General features: G+C 42.0%; 1 protein-coding gene across 4 annotated transcripts in view; it reads right to left on the bottom strand.

Moving 5' to 3' along the window:
* Positions 1-22,324, bottom strand: part of ADGRE1 (adhesion G protein-coupled receptor E1) — a 92,442-nt gene that overhangs the window by 21,496 nt on the left and 48,622 nt on the right. For 2 of the 4 annotated variants that reach the window (XM_066361003.1, XM_066361004.1), the window contains exons 3-11: positions 14,885-14,935; positions 13,235-13,357; positions 9,805-9,957; positions 8,465-8,505; positions 7,706-7,841; positions 6,689-6,796; positions 6,300-6,481; positions 5,578-5,745; positions 2,092-2,286 (exon numbers count right to left, since the gene is read on the bottom strand). In XM_066361003.1, the coding sequence (XP_066217100.1) occupies positions 2,092-2,286; positions 5,578-5,745; positions 6,300-6,481; positions 6,689-6,796; positions 7,706-7,841; positions 8,465-8,505; positions 9,805-9,957; positions 13,235-13,357; positions 14,885-14,935 (1,157 nt within the window). The remainder of the gene's footprint in view (positions 1-2,091; positions 2,287-5,577; positions 5,746-6,299; positions 6,482-6,688; positions 6,797-7,705; positions 7,842-8,464; positions 8,506-9,804; positions 9,958-13,234; positions 13,358-14,884; positions 14,936-22,324) is intronic. The other 2 variants (XM_066361005.1, XM_066361006.1) reach the window with 2 other exon arrangements.

Below are 22,324 nucleotides of genomic sequence, written 5' to 3'. Positions count from 1 at the left end.
TAAGAAGTTTTTGCTCAGCAAGAGAAACTGACAACAAAATAAACAGACAGCCAACTAAATGGGAAATGATATTTTCAAACAACAGCTCAGATAAGGGCCTAATATCCAAAATTTACAAAGAACTCATAAAACTCAACAACAAACAAACAAACAATCCAATAAAAAAATGGGAAGAGGACACGAACAGACACTTCTCCCAAGAAGAAATACAAATGACCAACAGATATATGAAAAGATGCTCATCTTCATTAGTTTTTAGAGAAATGCAAATCAAAACTACAATGAGATACCACCTCACAGCTGTTAGATTAGCTATTATCAACAAAACAGGTAATAGCAAATGTTGGAGAGGCTGTGGAGAAAAAGGAACCCTTATTCACTGTTGGTGGGAATGTACAGTAGTACAACCATTATGGAAGAAAGTATGGTGGTTCCTCAAAAACTAAAAATAGAACTACCTTATGACCCAGCAATCCCTCTACTGGGTATATACCCCCAAAACTCAGAGACATTGATACGTAAAGACACGTGTAGCCCCATGTTCATTGCAGCATTGTTCACAGTGGCCAAGACATGGAAACAACCAAAAAGTCCTTCAATAGATGACTGGATAAAGAAGATGTGGCACATACACACTATGGAATACTACTCAGCCATAAGAAATGATGACATCGGATCATTTACAACAAAATGGTTGGATCTTGATAACATTATATGGAGTGAAATAAGTAAATCAGAAAAAAACTAAGAACTGCATGATTCCATACATAGGTGGGACATAAAAATGAGACTAAGCAACATGGACAAGAGTGGGGTGGTTGGGGGGGGGAGAGGGAGGGAGAGGTGAAGGGGGAGGGGGAGGGGCACAAAGAAAACCAGATAGAAGGTGACGGAGGACAATCTGACTTTGGGTGATGGGTATGCAACATAATTGAATGACAAGATAACCTGGAGATGTTTTCTTTGAACATATGTACCCTGATTTATTGATGTCACCCCATTAAAATTAATAAAAATTTATTTAAAAAATAAATGTGAAAACTGAGTCCCAGAGAAGTTAAAATCTCTCCCAAGATCACACAGCTAGTGAAAAACAAAATGTATTTGAAACCCAAACTGTTTGCAGAGATTGTACTTACTGTTAACCATAGCACTTTACTGCCTTTTAGGGGGAAAACAACAATGTTTTCATAACCTTTTGATGGCAAGATCATAGTCTCTCAGGGTTAAAGAAACCTTGGAAAAGATCTGGCACCAATTCTTCCTGGATGTGATCATGATGATCATGACAAAAATAAAAACTAACATTGTTCTCTGAGTCATTAATCCAGACTTTTTCTACATTTTATCTTGCTAAGTCCTTTACCAGAGCCCTATGATGATGCTTGTTTTAGAGAAGAAGTTTAAAAAGGGGAAGTCACTTCAACAAAGTCCTACATAGCAAGTAGGATGAAGAGCTAATATTCAAGTGTAGATTGTGAGGCAAAGACACTGTCCACCAAAAATGAAAACCTCCCACCACCCTTCAATTAAATTTGTCTTCAAGAAATGACTTCCCAGCCAGAGACTACATTTCCCAGCGTGCTTTGCAGCTAGGTGTGACCATGCAACAGAGATCTAGCCAATGGCACATGGGAGGAAGTAATATGCACCACTTCCTGAGGTGGCCCATATAAACTTCACTCATGGGACTTTGCCATGCTCTTTTCTCTTTCCAGTTGACTAAAATGAAAAGGACCCCAGGATGACCTTGGAAGCTGGGTATGGGACATAGAAGAACCTCCATCAGCCTGAGGTTAGAGGGTAGACATGCTTCACACCTGTTTGCTCACCCCCTACTGATACATTCAGGTAAAGTAAACTAATGATGTGATAAGCCAGGACATTTTGGAGTTCATTTGTTACAACAGTCTGATTCTTAATGTCTCAATTGCTCAATGACCACTCAGAAAGTATGAGTCTTGTCACAATTATATAGGAGGAGAGCTGAAGAGGACTCTTGCATTTTCCCCCTGGTCTCTCCCCATTTTTCCTCAAGACAAGATGATAGATTTGATTATGATAACAAGGAAATTGGGTTAAATGACCTACCTCAGGCTCAGTTTGATCAATACCCGTGAGGAAGAGCAGGTGGGCCAGGAAGAGGCAGATGCAGAGCTGCAGGTGGAGGGAGGTGCTGGTGTTCTGGATTGGTTGGCACAAGAGGAAGGTGAGGGCTGCCAGGAGGAGGCACAGCAGAGACAGGCTCAGTCCTATGTAGGTGATTACAGCGAGGGCGGGATCTGCCTATAAGCCACCAAAGGAGGGACCCATTTTAGTTTGCAGCTCTGCAGTTGTGTTCCTGATGGAGTTAGATGGGCTTTCCAGGTCAGCCCCGCAAATGAGTGTCCAAACCCCTCTGAGACTTACTATTACCTCTTCAAAGTGGAGACATACATAAGAGCACAGGGCTGTTGAAAAACCAAAATCACTAGATGGAAGCTGTCCAATAACAATATGTGAGCCACGTGTGCAATTTAAATTTTCTAGTAACCAGCCTGACCTGTGGTGGCACAGTGGATGAAGCATCGACCTAGAATGCTGAGGTCACCAGTTTGAAACCCTGGGCTTGCCTGGCCAAGGCACATATGGGAGTTAATGCTTCCTGCTCCCCCCCCCTTATATCTCTCTCTCTCTCTCTCCCTCTTTCTATCTTCTCTCTAAAGTGAATAAATAAAGTCTTAAAACAAAAAAAATTTTCTAATAACCATACTTTTTAAAATATATAAAGAAACAAGTCAAATTAATTTGATGTTATTTAATGGTTCAAAATATCAGTTCAATGTGTTGAATATAGTTAATATAATACAGCAGAAATATAATCAGTTCAAACTATAATTAGTGTAAAATAATTATGAATGAGATATTTGATATTCTTTTTCCCACTCTTTGAAATCCAGTGTATATTTTACACTTACAGCACATCTCAATTCAGGTGCTCTATTTTTAATGGTGAAAGCAAAATGTCATCCTACCAAAAAATAAAGTTGAGTTTAACAAGAAAATATTTTACACTGCTTTTTTTAATATCTCAATTACAACTGACACTCAATATTATTTTATATTAGCTTCAGGTGCACATAATAGCTAGACCTTTTTTAACTTATAGAGTGATCCCTCAATAATTCTAGTATCCACCTGCTACCATACATAGTTATTACAATATGATTGACTATATTCCCTATGCTGTACTATACTATCTGGTAAATTGCTTGCCTCCATTTTATTTAATTATTTTTCTGGGGATTTCTGTCCTTTCACATTTCTTTGTCTTCCAATTTTGACTGCCTCTCTGTGTTTGTTTCTATGCATTAGGTAGATCTTCTACATCTCCCAGTCTTGGAAGGGTGGCCTTACATAGTAGGGGTCCTGTGGGGTCCAATGGTACAGTCTCTCTATTCTCCTGAGCTTCGTGCTCCAAGAGTGTCTCTTATGAGGGTTGTGTGTGCACTCTTGTTGTAGTTGAGCCTTGATTGTTGTTGGAATGTCAGTGGATGAACTGACTCTCAGGACCACTGGCTGTGAGGATTGGCCATGACCACAGCATATGAGCTGTTGTCTGGAGCTAATCCTATGGAATGCAGTTTTCCCCAGCAAGGTCAGGTGCCTGCCAAGACCACTTTTTGGGAGTGCCTTTTGTGGAGCTAATCGGGTGGTGCTCTGTTGTAGTCTGAAGCCGGCCACCAGGTGTGTTGGTTTTGAGGGACTCTGATGCAGGCCAGTTTCAGATGCACATTCAGCCCAGGCTTCCTGTTAGGAGCTACAAAATGATCCATGGTTGGTAGCTGCCTGTGCTGGGCTTGGGTAGACGTGGGAGAGATCATGCTGAGAATTTAGGCCAGCCTCAACCAGCACCAGACCTGGGGTGGGTCAGCAAAAGGCACAAACCATCTCAAGATCTGCCACCACCTGTTGGCTGCCTGTAATGCTCAGCCACCGAAGAGCCTCGAGTGGTACTTGTTGGGTGAGACTGGGTCCCAGGTAGTCACCAGGGTGGGGTAATTGGCATTCACCAAGCTAATGTAGATTCAGATTTGGATGTATGAGGTGGGCTCAACACAGACAAGCTGCCATCCTTCCAGCCCTTGCCCTGACACCACATAACTCAGTTTCTCCCTGTATGTCTCTGGTGGCCCCCAAGCCCCTCCCTTCACTAGAGCCCAAGGCAAGTGCCTGCAAGCGAGAGTTTGTGATAGGATCCTTTAAAAGGACACCTGGGTTTCAAGCAGCCTCTGTCTGACCCCCATGGAGAGAATCCCTGCTGATTTTCACAACCCGTTGTATTATGGGCTCCTCTTCTCAATACTGGTGCTCTGGGTTGGGGAGCCCAGCGTGAGGTTGAGACCCCTAACTCTTCAGTGGGGACATCTGCAGCTAAGATATCCTTATGTATTCTCGACAACCACACATAGGTTTGGGGCCAGCCCATTTCACATCTCTCTTCCTGCCAGTCTCGATGTGGCTTCTTCATTATAACCTTATTTATAGGATGTCTGTTCAGCCAGTCTTCAGATGGTTCTCTGGTTGGTTGCTCTGTAATTCAGTTGTAAGTTTGATGTGCTCATGGAATGAGCACAGCATCCATCTACTCCAGTATCTTGACTGGAACTCTACACTGCTTCTTAATTTAAATAAGTTAAATAAAATTAAAATTTTGTTCTTCAGTCACACTAGCCACATTTCATGTGCTCCAAAGCTACATGTATCTGGTGATCTTATTAGAAAACATAGCACTCAGAAGTAGTTTTGTAAACATTAGGCTTTGTCTGTCTATCCAGTGTCTAAAATAACATCTGACACATAGTTGGCACTCACATAGGAACTTGTTGAATGAATAAAATGAGGTCATGTGTTAATTATATAATAAAATAGTTGACATAATTAATAAATGGGAGCTAAAAACAAATAAGAGAAGAAGTTAGATGAATTTCTTTAAACCTCAGTTATCCTAGACATGGTTGGGAAATTCAGGAGGCTTTACTTTATCATTGGTGATAGTCAGTTGCCTCCTTCTGGTTTGACCAGGAAGGCTTAGCTGTAACTCTCCCTTGCAGAGGAACAGATGTTTTTGATCCCTGATTACCTTGGACTTTCCCACTAAAATGGCTGACAACCCAATTCCCAATGTCTAAGGGCTTCCTCTACTAACCTGAGATCACCCTGCCCATGCCCATGGAAGTATCAGAGAATTATGGTCCCCTGGATGTAGCTTCAACTAATGGCTGAAGAGAGGTGTGTATAAATACCCTCAGCTCTCTCAGTCAGAATAAACTACACTGACCTCCGGAGTTCTCCAGAGGGAAGTAGGCTCGTTATCCATACTGGTAGCTGGCTTGATAACGCTCTCTGCATGGCTTCTTTTTCCCATTTCACTCCCCTAGACCCCTACTGGTGCTTCCTGGAACTACTTCCCAAGTAAGCTACTTTTGCTTGATTCTACATCTTAAGAGTCTTTTTCTAAGACAAGGAACAGATGACCAACCAGCTTCCTTGACATATCCAGATCTCAGATTCACAGGAGACCATGAATCTTGGTACCTTAGGAATAAGAGCCATGAGGACAGCGAAGCTGGAGAGGTGGAAGCACTTGCATGTGGTATAAGAACCATTGCTCCTCACATGAGCACAGCCTTCCGTCGACCAGCTGCCTCCCTCCTCTGATTCTTCCCAGTACACACACAGATATTTTGTTCTCATACCACCAGGCTAGAAAGAGATTAGCATAAAAGTGACTCATTTTCTGATTTTACTGTTTCAACTTCATAGGTTGGTCAAGGATGCACTGAGTTGGGAACTGCATGGAAACCCCATTATTTGGAACACGTGTGGGGAAGATTTTTATACCACATCTGTGAGGGCTATATTCTCATTGATTCTGCCCTGGTATGGTCATGTCAGAGCCCTGGGAATTGACCCTTATGAACTTTACCCAGGCTGCTTGTCATTGATAGAACCAATGAGAGGAACTGGTGAGAAATGGTTGGATGAGAGTCAAAGAAGCTCAGGTGTTTCTCCCATACTTCTTTTTTGCTCCAGGCTATCTCTGTCTCCAGCTGGGCAATCTCTCCTCCATTCCTCCAGCCTCACTGGGCTCAATAATGCTCATCTTCCCCACCCCCATTGCCCTTTTAGGCTTAAATGTGATAGTAGCTTTCTTGGAGGTCTCAATATTTCTTGTTGGTTCTCTGAACCTGGACAGGACCCTGATAACACACACATTTAAGGTAACACATAGAGAACCAGCCTTGAGTTATGCTCACCTGAGTATGTTTCAAAGTCAGGAACACAGGTTTAGACAGAAACACTTTCTCCTTCACACCAATGGTACCACTCACAATACGAGAGTTCAGTTTCATGTCCAGTGCTCCTCTTCCATCACTGAAAAAGGATCCATTCAGAATATCCCCAAGAGACCAGTAAGTGATAAATGCAACTGCACTCTCTGAAAAACAAAAAAAAACCACACACACACAAAAAAAATTTTTTTAAATAAAAAATAAATAAAACCTAGAAATCACTTAACAGGGGAATCTGCAGTTTTGTGGATTGAAATAAAAATGTAACTCCCCACACCTTGGCCCAGTCACCAGAAATGAGACAACAGTGCCTAGAATCTGATGGACAAGAGAGTCCATTTTAGACACAGTACCTCTTGTAGTTCTTTTGAAAGTATCAATGCAGTCAATATCCATTGTGTTATTTCCAGCTTCCAGAACAATCTTCTCACTTGTCTCATTGCACCTCTTGGTTTCATAGACTGAAAACATTAAGAAAGTGAGTGCTGGCCCTGGCCAATTAGCTCAATCGGTTAAAAAACTTTGTCCCAAAACAACAAAGTTGCAGGTTCGATCCCTAGAAAGGCCACACATGGGAGACAACCGAGGAGTGCATAACTGAATGGAACAACAAATGCATCCCTTCCCCCTCCCCTCTATCTCCCTTCCTCTCTCTTTCTCTCTAAAAATCAATAAAAATTAAGCCCTGGCTGGATGCTCAGTTGCTTGGTGCATCGCCCTGGAGCTCAGAGGTTGCCGGATTCAGTTACCCATCAGAGCACATACAGGAGCTCAATGTTCCTCTCTCTCTCTCTCTCTCTCTCTCTCTCTCTACCTACCTCTCTCAAAAATAATTAATTAAAAAATAAAAGAAAAAAGCAAATGAGTCCTGCTTGGTTCACTTCTCAAGCCTAAGGAACTTGCTGGAGAAACCCCTCCTGTGACAGATTCCCTACTGGTGATTTTATTTTCTGCATGCAAGGTAGACCAGATGGCACTCCCTTCCACTTCTCTGGCTGGTGGGGATAAAATGTTTAAAATGGTCTGAGTAACACACAGTGACCACCCAACTCCGGGAGACAGAGGTGATAGCCATGCTCCCCAGAGCTGGAACCAGGGTAGACAAGCTCAACTCCTACCACAGAATATTTAAAGGGCAGAAATAATTAAATAATGTGTGTTGAAGCTGGAGAAGGGGAAACTTCATTTCTTAAGCAAAAGAAATTCCACTCCTAAAAGATTTCCAAGGAAATAGTCTGTGGAGCAAATCTTCTCCACCTGGGAAGAATCCCTCGAGTGAACTCTCTCCATGTCATAGAAACACAAAGTCTGACAAAAGATCTCTTCCTCATAAACTTTTGGTCACAAGGAGAATGCTCAGTGTCTCTTACCTACATCAAGCTCAGAATTTTCGTGCTTTCCTGGAGAAGCAAAACTCTCATTCCATATGCTTGATTCCGTGCTTTGAAGTAGTTGGGTAGCGGTTTTTGAAATGTACTCTTTGCTTCCATTGTTCTTTAGAATTGTCTTCCAAAGAAATAAAGCTATTTAGGTAGACTTGCATAAACTTCAGAAAGCAGGAATATTCGTAAGTGCAGTTGGGTACGCCCAGAAGACAATGACATTTATTAAGGTGCTGGTAGACTCTGTGCTATCAACCTGATATGACTTTTCTCATTTATCATACACAGCCATGTGAGAAGTGTACACTTAGCCTCATTGTTTTTACGAGGACACAAAGGCTTAAGAAATGAGCTACCTGGAACCTACAAAGAGCTTCTTACAGAAGAAGGTGGGGAGTGGAAAGTGGCAAGGGGAGGGAATGAGGCTCTGGATACTTGATGCAGGTCTCTGAGTGGCAACTGAGACATGTAAACCCTTTCCCCGGGTTTCTTAGTCTTCTCAATTGACATTTGAGATGAGATCATGGTTGTGGGATAATGGTTGTCCTGGGCATTATAAGATGTTTAGCAGCATCCCTGGCCTCCATCCAGTAGATGCTGGTAACACCGTAGTTGTGCCAAACAAAAATGGACAGGAGACAAAATAACTCCTGAGTGAGAACTGCTGTATCCTAAAAGGCATAGGGAACCATGGAAGTATTTGAGGAGAAATTTGCTATGTCCCAAACCTAGCTTCCCATTACTCACCCAAATGGTCTGTGATGACTGTGTCTCCTTATCAAGGTCCACTGGGAATGAAAAGTAACCATTTAATCAAAGATGAGAGGTAACACACCCTGGCTCACATACTTTCTCCATGCACCCCCAAGCTGGGTCCCTGATGCTTCCACATCTTATCCTAGTTTCTCTCTGAGAAGTCCTAAATGTCTTCCACAGTAGAATAAAAGACAAATAGGATGGGACTTCCAGCTCAATCATTCAGTCAATAGTATTTATTGAGCAACTTCTGAAAGCCAGGCACAATGCTAAACCTTATGGATAGAGGTTGATATAGAGGCAAAGGGAATTCCCTTTTAGAGTTTTCAGGCTGCTAAGAGTCAGTAAGCTGGTAATGACAAACATTTAAGTGATTACAAGGGTCCAAGATGTTAATAAATAGAACAAGATGACTTGGGAATATACAGAAGAGGTCCCAGAACATCAGGGGTGTAGAGAAGGCTTCCCAATGGAATGGATATTAAGTAAATTAATAATATAGAAACAGTAAGAATATCTGCCATTGTCTACAAAGCACAGTATGTGAAGTACCTTCATATACATTATCTCATTTAAGGAACTCAGAAGGTTCTAGAACAGAGTTATGTAGCATAGTAGCTAATATTATTAAAGCCTTCTAGGTGCCTAGCACTGCACTAATATCTTACATACCTAATAACCATAGGTCAAGTGCATTTGTTTCCCAGGGATGCTGTAACAAAGTACCACAGACTGAGTGGCTTAAACAATGGAAATTTAATCTCTCCCAGTTCTGGAAGTTAAAAGTCCAAAATCAAGGTGTCAGCAGAGCTGTGGTGCCTCTGAAGGTTTTAAAATATATCCTTCTTTGCTACATCTAGTGTCTGGTGGTCGCCAGCAACCTTGGCTGTCCTTTGGTTTATGGCAGCCTAACTCCAATCTGTGCTTCTCTCATTACACGTCCCATCCCTCTGTGTTGTGTCCTTGTGCCCAGATTTCCCTCTTCTTATAAGGATACCAGTCATATTGGATTTAGGGCACCCCCTAATCTGTATGACCTTGTCCTGATTTTATTATATCTGCAAAGACCCTATTTCCAACTAAGATGACATTCAGAGATGCCATTTTGGAAGCTTGGAAAAGAGATAAAAATTTATAAGGCAATGACAAAGAGGCGGTAAGTAATAATCTGGGTTTAAATAAGATCTCCTGGGAAAAGATTACAACAGTGGGTTGAAGGACAAGGGCCAGGACAGATCTCTGCTCTCTTACTCTGATCTGACATTGGTGGGACTCACAAAGTCTTCCCCTGCCCCTCTATGTTCATGGTGGAGAGTATTGGAGGTTCTTACCAAAACATTCTGAACGATTCCATTGAAAAAAACCAGCCACACGGTTCAAAAAAGGATATTTTAGGAAACAGCTGCAGTAGTAACTTCCGATTACATTTCTGCAATATGACTGCTGCCTGCACTTTGCCAGCCCAGTTTTACACTCATCAATATCTGTGAATCAAGAGAAAATATCATTTTTTATTCTCATAAAACTATACCATTTTCCCTTGCCCATGGGGTCTCTATTAACCAATGTCATTAATAACTTTACCCAGAACAACATCTATTCTCACATAAAATGACTCCATACTATAAAGATGATTGTTCTCCAGCCCTGGCCAGTTGGCTCAGTGGTACAGCATCAGCCTAGCATGTGGAAGTCCTGGGTTCAATTCCCGGCCAGGGCACACAGGAGAAGCGTCCATCTGCTTCTCCACCCTTCTCCCTCTCCTTTCTCTCTACTTCTCTCTTCCCTTCCCACAGCCAAGGCTCCATTGGAGCAAAGTTGGCCCAGGCGCTGAAGATGGCTCCATGGCCTCTGCCTCAGGTGCTGGAATGGCTCCAGTTGCAACGGAGCAATGCCTCAGATGTGCAGAGCATCACCCCCTAGTGGGCATTTGAGTGGATCCCAGTCAGGCACGTGCAGGAGTCTGTCTCTCTGCCTCCCTGCTTCTCACTTCAGAAAAGTTTTTAAAAAGATGATTGTTCTCCTCAATTTATAAATTCAATACAATCCCAACAAAAAATATCTACAAGTGTTTTATGGAGTGAGATGAGTTGCCACTCTCATTCAAGAATAACCAGAAAAACTATGAAGGAAAGTAGCCTTCCAAGACATCAAAACATACTACAAAGTTTTAGTAAAACAATGAGATACTGGAAAATGAAGAGATAAACTAGTGGAAGAGACTAAAGGTCTAGAAATAGACCTAAATATACATGGAACTTTAGAATCTGGTAACGGTGATATGTCAAATCACTGAACAATACTGGGAAGAGAGGTACTCTCTCACACATTGCTGGTAGGAATGCAAATTAGTACAGCCTCTCTGGAATTAAATTTGGAAAATCTGATCAAGCTACATAGGGATTTTCCTCTTGACTCAGCCATTGCACTTCTAGGACTGTACCCTAAAGACATACCTCCACACCCTGACCAGGCAGTGGCACAGTGGATAGAGCATCAGACTAGGACACAGAGGACCCAGGTACAAAACCCCAAGGTCTCTGGCTTGAGCGCAGGCTCACCAACTTGAGCACAGGGTCACTGGCTTGAGTGTGGGATCATAGACATGACCCCATGGTTGCTGGCTTGAGCCCAAGGTCGCTGACTTGAGCAAGGGGTTACTTGCTCTGCTGTAGCCCCCAGTCAAGGCACATATAAGAAAGCAATCAGTGAACAACTAAGGTGCCGCAATGAATAATTGATGCTTCTCATCTTTCTCCCTTCCTGTCCGTCTGTCCTTATCTGTCCCTCTCTTTGTCTCTCTCTTTCTCTGTCTCTGTTACACACAAAAAAAAGACACTCTTCCATAAATACTAAAAACAGCCTAAATAGAGGAAACAGCTTAAATGCCCATACTTTAGGAGAGGATTAAATAAACTATGGTTTATCCCAAAGTTATAAAAAAGAAAATGGGGAAGATCTCTATGAGTTGATTTGGAGTAATTTCTAGGATATATTTAAGCTACAAAAGCAAAATGCAAAAGGTTATGGTGTCCTATCAAATGGTCACGGAAGACGAGGGAAGATTGAGGATCTATTACAGATTAGACAAGACTGTGTTGTGGACCATAAATGGCAAAAAGCCTTTGTAGATTTGAGGCTTAGCAAAAGGCTAAATTCTCCCCCCCTCCACCTCCATATTGGCTATTATGCTGGTATTTGCACCCACTTCACTTGCTTTTTTAAGTTGCTGGAAGCAATTTACATGCCCTTCCTCTTACACTTTGTTTGTTCAGATGTTGGTTGATTTCACTTATGCATGGTAGGAGGATTCCTGTTTATGCCTTGGGAGAGTTTCTGGTTTTGCCTCAGATGTGTAACTTTGTATCAAGGACTTCCTTTATTTGCATATGGCTATATAATAAAGCAAACTGGGGCTATGGGGCACTCAGATATTGCCATCAGCATTGAAGAGGCCTCCAGATCCCATCCTTTTTTCTTAATAAGTCTGTTTTCTTAATTCTTCACTGTTCTCACTCAAGACCCAGAATTATGAGCTGGTCCGCGGCAATTAAGAATCATGACAATTACAGGCTGTGTGGGTTTCTGAAATAATTCTCAGGGCAGAAAAATAATGGCATTAGGGGAAGAACTAATGTCACTTGAAAAGTCTGTAATTTAGTTAATATCAATCCCTGGTTTTGATTGTTGTACTGTGGTCATGTCCTTGGTTAACTGTAGGGGACCTGGATGAAACTTAGGAGAGCTGGGTGAAGGAAATACGTAATTCACTGTACTGTTTTTTCCATTTTTATTTAGGTCTAAAACCATTTGAAAATAAAAAGTTTAAAAAATAGATAAGACCAGTTTTGTATGACCCCACGCATAGGAAGTCCCTAAGAAAAAATAAATGAACAAACAAAAAGTACATGGTGGAAACCAGGAGCTGGGAAAAGAGGGGGGCAGAGGGGGAGTGACTGTTTAAGGGGAACAGAGATTCAGTTTAGGAAGATGAGGAAGTTCAGTGGATGGATGATCGTGATGGTTGCAAAACCATGTGAATGTACTTAATGACACTGAAAGACACATCAAAACATGTTTAAAATAGTAAATATTATGCTGTGTCTATTTTGCCACAATAAAATAAAACAAATCCTAAGTAGTCTACCATGTATGCTTTGCCTTCTGAATTGACACTACAATTCCATCAGTAAGATGTTTAGTTCCACCAACCAGATATTCAGGAGTGCTCTTTTTCTTTGGTATTCAAATTGACCCTTAGAATTTGTAAAAGGAAAAAGGATTTGGGGCTGGAGATGGGAGTAGTGAGAAGTGACACTGGAAAACTAAGTTTGGGGCAGATTACAGTAGATAGTGAGTGCCAAGATACTGATTTATGTATTTGTTGTCTTGGCCAATGTGTTTTTATTGAGTATCTTCTATGTGACAACACTATTCTCTGTCAGACAGCAATGGACAACACAGAGATGATCCCTGCCTTTGTGAAGTTGTCAGACAAACAAACCAAAACACCAGTGCTTGAGATTTTAAGAGTCCAGGGTCCTGGAACTCTACCTTTCTCTAAGGAAAAAAAAAAGGATCATCAAGCCAGCATCAGAATGATAGTAGGAGGGCAGGGATTTCTCTAAGGGTTTTGGGGCTATTTTGCAATATTCTTGAATCTTTGCAGCACTAGCATCCCTATGTAATCCAAGGTTTGGGTCATAGAAAGATGCCCCTGCCCCTTTCCAAACTCCAAGATGAATGTAGATTGCATCCTACCTTCACATTTCTCATAAAATTCAGTGAAATGCCTCTTCCCAGACATGGACTGATAACCATATTTACAAACACAGTGGGTACTGTTGGAGCAGTTGGCGTTTTCAGGGCATGGAGGACAGAAAGCTGCAAGGAACACAAGATCCTTTCATTCATTTGCTTATTCACTTATTCAAGAAATATTCATTGAGCACCTATGATTACCAGACATTGTGGTCAAAAGAGTGTTCTCTTAGGAATAGCTCCACTGGCATCCTTTTTGCACCCATCCCATTATTGAACACACATGCTCCAAGTATCCAAACCATGTCCAACCTCTACCACCAGCACCACTTTTGCTTGACAGTATAATATCTCTAGCACTTGTGTTTCTTTACTTGGGGGCATTCTTGGGCCACCAGAGTCATCTTTGCTTACCACATGACAGGTAGTAATGCTTTCTCCCCCCAGGAGCATCTCAATTAATGACTGACAGGAGTCAGTGCATTAAAAAAAAACAAAACAGTTTTCTTATTATCAAAAAATAAACGGAATAAGATGTGACAAAACTGTACCCTTAATTCATTGCTGGTAGAAATGTAAAATGGTACAGCTCTTGTGCGAAACAGTATGGCAATTTCTAAAATGAAAATTAGAATTTCCATACGATCTAGCAATTCCATTCATGAGTATATAGCCAAAAGAATTGAAAGCAGAGTCTTGAAGAGATATTTGTATACTTACGTTCATAACAAGATTATTCATAGTAACCAAAAGATTGAAGTAACCCAAGTATCCATCAATGGATGAATAAAGAAACTAAGTGTGGCCCATTCACACAATACTGTATCATTAAGCCTAAAAAAAGAAATTCCAACACATTCTACAATATGGATAAACCTCAAAGATACTGTGATAACCAAAAAAGCTCACCACAAAAGGACAAATGCTATGGTTCCATTTATGTGATGTCCCTAGAGGAGTCAAATTCATAGAGACAGAAAGTAGAATGGAGCATGCCAAAGGCTAGAAGAGGGAAAATAAATAATTAATGTTGATTTGGGGAAAATAACTTTGAGGTGCATGCTTCTTACTATGTCCAACAGTCCCCATAGAATCAAGCTCCAGGAGTTCACATGTAACTCTCTGGATAATAGACCCTGTATTGGCTCCTTGCCTTCCCACCTGAATTCCTACTCCCAACTGGTGCCTCCTAAGATCACCTTCCAGATAAATTATTTTTTCTCAAGTCCTTATCTCAGGACATTGAGCAAAGGCAAACTATCACCCAAAATGACTTGCAACAGAAGCTTTTGGGAAAGAAAGGGCAGAGTCCAATGTCCACCAGCTGTGTGACCTTGAGCCAGGTACTTCTCTAGAGGGCCATTGGTCAAGTGAGTGTCAAAACCTTCTTTGCAGAAATGTCATGAAAATTGAATGAGATGGAGTGTGCAGTTTGCTTAGCATTGAGCCTGGTGCAATACAAGACCTAAATAAATGAGGGTGATAGTGGTGATGGTGGATAAGGAAGGAGTAGTCCTTGAAAGCTTCAAGGGTTAAGCAGAATGCATCAGGGATTAATATTCTCTCCCTTGAAAAGGACCCCTTTCCTCCTCTGGAGGCAGGTTAAAGACCCCAGTTTCCTTTCCTTGACTTTGACAATCGTAGACTCACCTCCAGAATTCTTTGCTTCTGATCCTGACAGAGCTAGCAAGGCAATGAGACCTGGAACAGAGAGAGAAGGGATAGTTCAGATTGCGGAGGCCATGGGGTTCTATTTGGCAGAGGCCTGGGTAAGTTAGAGGCTTCATCTCCCATTGTTCACTTTACTGTATGTTCTTCCAGCTAAACTATTAATATAAACACAAGGGTTGAAAGGATATTATATATCACTACAGTATGAGAGGTACATCTGATTGCAGTTATAAGAAGCTCTACACCCGATTCTAATGTGCATGTGTACATGTGTTGAACAAGCAATTTGTGAGCACCAACTGGGTATTTTAATTAAACTCAGTTCTGACACTGTCTACCCAAAGATAGCATCAGATTCCACAGGTTAAGGGCTGTAGACTGGAGGGTCCAATGATCTCCTCCTCAGGTTTAGTTAATTTGCTAGAGTGGCTCACAGAACTCAGTGAAACATTTTACTTACTAGATCGCTGGTTTATTGTAAAAAGATATAACTCAGGAAGAGCCAGATAGAAAAGATGCAGAGAGCCAGGTATGGGGGAGGGTACTGAGCTTCTGTGTCCTCTCTGGGCAACACGCTCACAGCACCTCCAGCTATTCGCCAGCCCAGAAGCTCTCCAAACCCTATCCTTTCGGGTTTTATGGAGGTTTCATTACATAGGCATGATTGATTAATTAATTGGTCATTGGTGATTGAGCCACCTTCCAGCCCCTCCCTCATTCCTGGAAATCAGGGGGCGAAACTGAAAGTTCCACGGTCAAATGGCAGTGTAGGTAAACACGTTACTCATCTCCTCCCATGACCACATTAAAATTACAAGTAAACTACAGAACCACCATCATTGAGAACTACCTGAAATCTTACTGAACAGAAGTTCTACAACTAAGAATATAAGGGAGAAGCTACATCAATACTGGTCTGAGGGGTGGAGATACAAAGCAGGATCCCACAGCCATGTTTGGCAGTTAAAAATTGGGAGAGATATCTCAATTGCCAAGGTCCCCACTAAGGAGTGATAAGACCCAGCCCTTTACCAGGCTCCCCAGCCCAGGGTTTCAGTGCTGGAAAGAGAAGAAGTCCCCATAATTTCTGGCTGTGAAAACCAGTGGGAATCATGACTGAGTGAGACAGAGGCTGTGGAGACCCAGGCATTCCTCTTAAAGGGCCCACACAAGGATTCACTCAGACTCATTCACTCTGAGCTCCAGGGCTAGGCAGCAGCTGGAAAGGTCACAGGAACATGTGGAGAATAACTAAACTGTCTGGCTTTGAGGCAAGCACTGGAGAGGCAGCTCCCCCCAGACAGAAATGCTGGCAGAAGCCATTCATTGTTCCTTTGCTGAGCCCTTCCCTTGCAGATGCAGGTAGGCACCATATCTGAGTCTCCATCAAACTGGCTAACACTGTTTACCTGGCCCTGGTGATTCCCTGAGACCCTGCCACATCCAATTTTCAGACCCACCCAAGCCACTTACAGTGATTTTTCCAAATAAACAACCTGTCTTGGCTCAGGCTGTACACTTTTTACTAAAATCTGTCAAAGTTTCACAAACCCCAAACAAGCAGCATCTGGATTTGGCACACCCCATACCTCTTGCTAAGCAGCCTCTACCCAACACTAGTGGCAACTGGACTTGGTTTGTAGGTTGGCTTCTCCTGGGTACCTCCAAGCCCAGCACAAGTGGCAGCCATCTAAAGATCACTATAGCTCATATCATGTAGCTCCAGGCAAGTCACAGGTAGCAGCTGACCTTGACCTGCATCTCCCAAGAAGCTCCAGAGCCAGTACATCCAGTGTATAGCTTTAGATTATGGTGCAGCACCAGCCAACCATCTCTACAAGCCACACACACAAGGTGCTGACTCAGCGAGCACCAGATCTCCACTGAAATGAGTTCTGTTCCTTGGGGTGAGCCCCTACACAGCAGTTCTTGTATTGTAGATGGTTGGTCCCAGCACCAATTGGCCTGGGAGCCAATCCCTTCTATTGACATGCCAACAGCAATCAAGGCTCAGCTATAAGAGGGTGCACACAACCCCCACAAGGGATGCACCTGGAGCCCCATAGCTTTGGTGACTAGGGAGGTTATGCCAGTAGACCCCTACAGAACACCTCTACATAAGGACACTCTATAAATCCCAGGGGACAGAGCAGTACTACCTGATACATACAAGACATAGGGAAGCAACCAAAATGAGGAGACAAAAAATCATGTCCCAAATGAAAGAACAGGACTAAACAAAATGGTAATAAGCAATCTACCAGATGCAGAATTCAAAACACTGCTTGTAAGGATGCTCAAGGTACTCAATGAGAACTTAAAGTGATAGGAAACATAAAATATAGATTAAAATATATTAAAAGAACCAGTCAGAAATGAAGACTACTATAACTGAAATGAAGAATACATTAGAGGGAATCAACAGCAGATTAGATGAAGCAGAGGATCAAATCAGCAATTTAGAAGACAAGGTAAGAGAAAACAATCAGAACAGCAAAAAGGAAAAATAATTTTAAAAATAAGGATAGTTTAAGGGGCCTTGGAATCAACAGGAAGCATACTAGTGTTTGCATCACGAACGTGCTGGAGGAGAAGAGAGAAAACAAGAAATTGAAAACATGTTTAAAGAAATAATGACAGAAAACTTCCCCAACTTGGTGGAGGAAGTAGACATGTAAATCCAGGGAGCACAGAACATTCCAAACAAGATGAACCCAAAAGTTCAACACCAAGATATGTCACAATTAAAATGGCAAAGGTTAAAGACAAAGAGAGAATCCTAAAGACAGTAAGAGAAAAGCAGTTAGTTACCTTCAAGAGAACTCTTATAATACTGTCAGCTATTTTCTCAACAAAAACTTCACAAGCCAGAAAGGACTGTCATGAAATACTCAAAGTGATGAAAAGCAAGGACCTACAACCAAGACTAATATACCCAACAAGGCCATCATTTAGAATCAAAGGAGAGATAAAGAGCATCCCAGACCAAAAAAAGTAAAAGGAATTTATCATCACCAAATCAGTATTACAAAAAATGTTAAAGGGGCCCTGGCTAGTTGGCTTAGTGATAGAGCATCGGCCTGGCATGTGAATGTCCTGGATTTGATTCCCAGTCAGGGCACACAGGAGAAGCGCCCATCAGCTTCTCCACCCTTCTCCCTCTTCTTTCTCTCTGTCTCTCTCTCTTCCCCTTCTGCAGCCGAGGCTCCACTGGAGCAAAAGTTGGCCCTGGGCACTGAAGAGGGCTCCATGACCTCCTCTTCAGGTGCTAGAATGGCTCTGGTTGCAACAGAGCAATGCCCCAGATGGGAGGAGCATCGCGTTCGGGCGCATATGAGAGTCTGTCTCTCTGCCTCCCCGTTTCTCATTTCAGAAACACACACAAACACACACACACACACACACACACACACACACACACACACACAGTGTTAAAGAGAAGTCTTTAAGAAGAAGAAAAAAAAGATTAAAAAATATGAATAATAAAATAGCAATAAAAACATATCCACCAACAATTTATTTAAACACAAATGGATTAGCTCTGGCCAGTTGGCTCAGCGGTGGAGTGTCAGCCTGGCATGCAGGAGTCCCGAGTTCAATTCCCAGCCAGGGCACACAGGAGAAGTGCCCATCTGCTTCTTCACCCCCCCCTCTCCTTCCTCTCTGTCTCTCTCTTCCCCTCCCACAGCCAAGGCTCCATTGGAGCAAAGATGGCCCGGGCGCTGAGGATGGCTCTGTGGCCTCTGCCTCAGGTGCTAGAATGGCTCTGGATGCAACAGAGCAACACCCCAGAGGCGCAGAGCATCGCCCCCTGGTGGGCATGCCAGGTGGATCCCGGTCGGGCGCATGCGGGAGTCTGACTGCCTCCCCATTTCCAGCTTTGGAAAAATGAAAAAAAATAATAATAATAAAATAAACACAAATGGATTAAATGCTTTAACCAAAAAACATAGGGTGATTGAATGGATAAGAAAACAGGACCCTTACATGTGCTGTCTACAAGAGACTTTTTTTACATCAGAAGATACACACAGACTGAAAGTAAAGAAATGGAAAAAAAGATATTTCATGAAAATGGAAACAACAACAAAAAAATCTGGTGTAGCATTACCTGTACCATACAATATAGACTTTAAAACTAAGGCTATCACAAGAAACAAAGGAAAACCCAGCAATTCCACTTCTGGGTATTTATCCAAAGAAATCCAAAACACTAAATTAAAAAGATATATGTATATCTATGTTCACTGCGGCATTATTTACAGTAGCCGAGTTATGGAAACAAGGTGACTACCCATCAGTAGATGAATGGATAAAGAAGCGGTGCATATATACAATGGAATATGTTACAAAAATAAAAAAGAATCTTGCCATCTACAATAACATGGATAGACCTAGAGTACATTATGCTGAGTGAAATAAGTCAGACAAAAAAAAGAAAAATGCCATATGATTTTACTTATATGTGAAATCTAAAAAACAAAATAAACAAACAAAATAGAAACAAACAGATAGATGCAGAGGACAGTTTAATGGTGGCTAGATAAGAGGAGGGTGGGGGGCTGGGTGAAAACGGTGAAGGGATCAAGAATTACGCCTAGCCTGTGGTGACACAGTGCACAGAGCACCGACCTGGAACCCTGAGGTTGTGGGTTCGAAATCCTGGGCTTGCCTGGTCAAGGCACATATGACAAGCAACAATGAACAGCTAGAGTGAAGCAACCACTTCTTGTTCCTACCTCCACCCCCACCCCCATAAAATCTTTAAAAAAAATTTTTTTTAAAGAAGTACAAATTGGAACTTACAAAATACTCATTGGGATGTAAAGTATAGCTTAAAGACTATATAGTCAATAATATTGTAATAACTATGTATGGTGTCAGGCTGGCACTAGATTTATTGGGGGTGATCGCTTTGTAAGTTATACAAGTGTACTATCACTGTGCTGTACACCTGAAACTAACATTATATTTTATGTCAACTGTAATTGAAAAATAAGAAATTATTTTAAAAAAAAAGACACGGAGAGTTCCACTAGCCCCCTTCTTCAGTGAGCTCTAAAGGTCAGTTCATTACCACAACAAAAGGCAACATTATGGCCTCGTCGGAGGGAATTCCAAGAGTTTAGAAGCTTTGTGCCAGAAACCAGGACGAAGACCAAATGTATATTTCTTATTATAAATCACAATATCACAAGCTGTGTGTACCAATTTCTGAAAATCCAGCAGCTCATAAAACCTCCTGTCCAAGTCTAGCACCAAAAGGCCAAGTTTGCAACAGTCTAGCATGACCAGTCCAGATCTCTAACCCCCCACTGTTTGATAGAAATATAATACAAGCCACATAGTTCCTTTTAAATTTTCTAGTAAACTCATTTTTAATTTCTCATCCCCTTACCCCCTTCCCCTTTGGCAACCATGAGCTTCTTCTCTGTATCTTTGGGTGCATTTCTATTTTGTTTCATTCATTTATTTGTTTTGTTTTTTATAGATTCTACATATAATTGAGATCATACAGTATTTGTCTTTCTCTGTCTAATTTATTTCACTTATTGTAATACCCTCTAGGTCCACCTATTTTAAAAAGGCAAAAAAACCCAGGTAAAATTAATTTCAATAATATATTTTATTTAACCCACTATAGCCAAGATGTTATCATTCATTATAGCACATAATGAATATAAAATGAATTATTCATAAAGTATTTTCTGGTTTTTGCTACATATATTAAGTCTTTGAAATCCAGTATGCATTTTGACTGGCATTTCGAGCGCTCAGTAAGTTCACATGACTGGTGGCTATGATATGGACAGCACAGGTCTAACCTCTTAGTAACCAGCACATTCTCTGGAATAAGGGGAGAGTGAAATAGCACAGACCATTAGAATCCCAGGAGTCGGTCCTGGCTGGTTGGCTCAGTGGTAGAGCATCAACCCAGCGTGTAGATGTTCCAGGTTCAATCCCCAGTCAGGGCACACAGAGAAATGCCCATCTGCTTCTCCACCCCTCCCCTTCTCAGTTCTCTCTCTATCTCTGCCCCTCCTGCAGCCATGGCTTGATTGGAGCGAGTTGACCCTGGGCACTGAAGATGGCTCCATGGCCCCCTGCCTTAAGCACTAGGAAGAGCTCTGTTGCTGAGCTCCAGATGTGCAGAACATCACCCCCCAGTGGGCTTGCTGGGTGATTCCTGGTAGGAGTACATAAGGGAGTCTGTCTTTGCCTCCCCTCCTCTTACTAAATTAAAAAAAAAAATCTCTGGAGTTTAAGACTCTGGAAAATTTGGAACAGATAAGGATGTTTTCAGGATGATATGTTGTGAGGATGACCTAAAAATGTCTACAATATGGCTAGACAGAGCTTCATATTGAAGTTGGAGAAAAACTCAGACATGCAGACAACTTGGCCATAAATTTCCAAATATTACTCCCTCCTGGTAGGTGGGCTGGATAACCAGGCACTGGCAAAAGGATTTTCCCTTATCCTTTTTACTGCAAGGGGGTTGAGTTAAAAAAACTTTCCTAAATTCTGGAGGCATCTGCTGTCATAGCCAACATAAGGCCTCAAAGTGAAAACCTTAAATACAATAAAATCCTAAGGGCCCTGGCCAGTTAGTTGGCTTAGTGGTAGAGCATCAGCCCAACATGTGGAAGTCCTAGGTTCGATTCCCTGTCAGAGCACATGAGAGAGGTAACTATCTGCTTCTCCAACCCTCTTCCTCCTCCTCCTCCTTCTTTTCTCTCTCTCCCTCCCTCTCTCTCTCCCCCCCCCCCGCCTCCCCTTCCCTCCTCCAGCCATGGCTTGAATGGTTCAAGCAATTTGGCCCCAGGCGCTAAGGATGGCTCCATGGCTTTACCTTACCTCAGGTGTTGAAATAGTTCCATTAGAGCAACAGAGTAAGCATCACTCTCTAGTGGGCTTGCCAGATGGATCCTGGTCAAGGTGCATGCAGGAGTCTATCTCTCTGCCTCCCTGCCTCCCCACTTCTCACTTAATAAATAATAATAATAATCCTATGGAATTGTATTTATATCCTATGGAAAAGGGAGGAGCAAGGAACTGGCCCATTAGGATTATCACAAAACAAGACAAATCCCCTGGTCAAGATGAGGTCAACACCTGCTCTTCTGACCTCCTCTGCTCTATATCATGAGTCCTGGCAAAAACACCATATTTAAGGATTACGGATTCCCACTATGAGGCTGAATCATATAGCACGGCCACTTGTGAAAATCAAAAAACTCTCAAACATCAGTTTCCCTGTGAATGTTTTATTTTCACACAAAATAAATAAATATTACTTAATTCTTAGTGAGCAAACTGTAGCCCTAGGGCCTATTCCAGACCACTCTATTTTTGTGCTGAGTGGTTTTTGTGGTTTTTAAATGTTTTGTATTTTTTTTTGAAAAGTCAAGAAAAAGC

This window comes from Saccopteryx leptura, chromosome 1, assembly GCF_036850995.1.
Source record: "Saccopteryx leptura isolate mSacLep1 chromosome 1, mSacLep1_pri_phased_curated, whole genome shotgun sequence".
Classification (NCBI taxonomy): Eukaryota; Metazoa; Chordata; class Mammalia; order Chiroptera; family Emballonuridae; genus Saccopteryx; species Saccopteryx leptura.
This window is presented reverse-complemented; position numbering and strand designations above follow the sequence as displayed.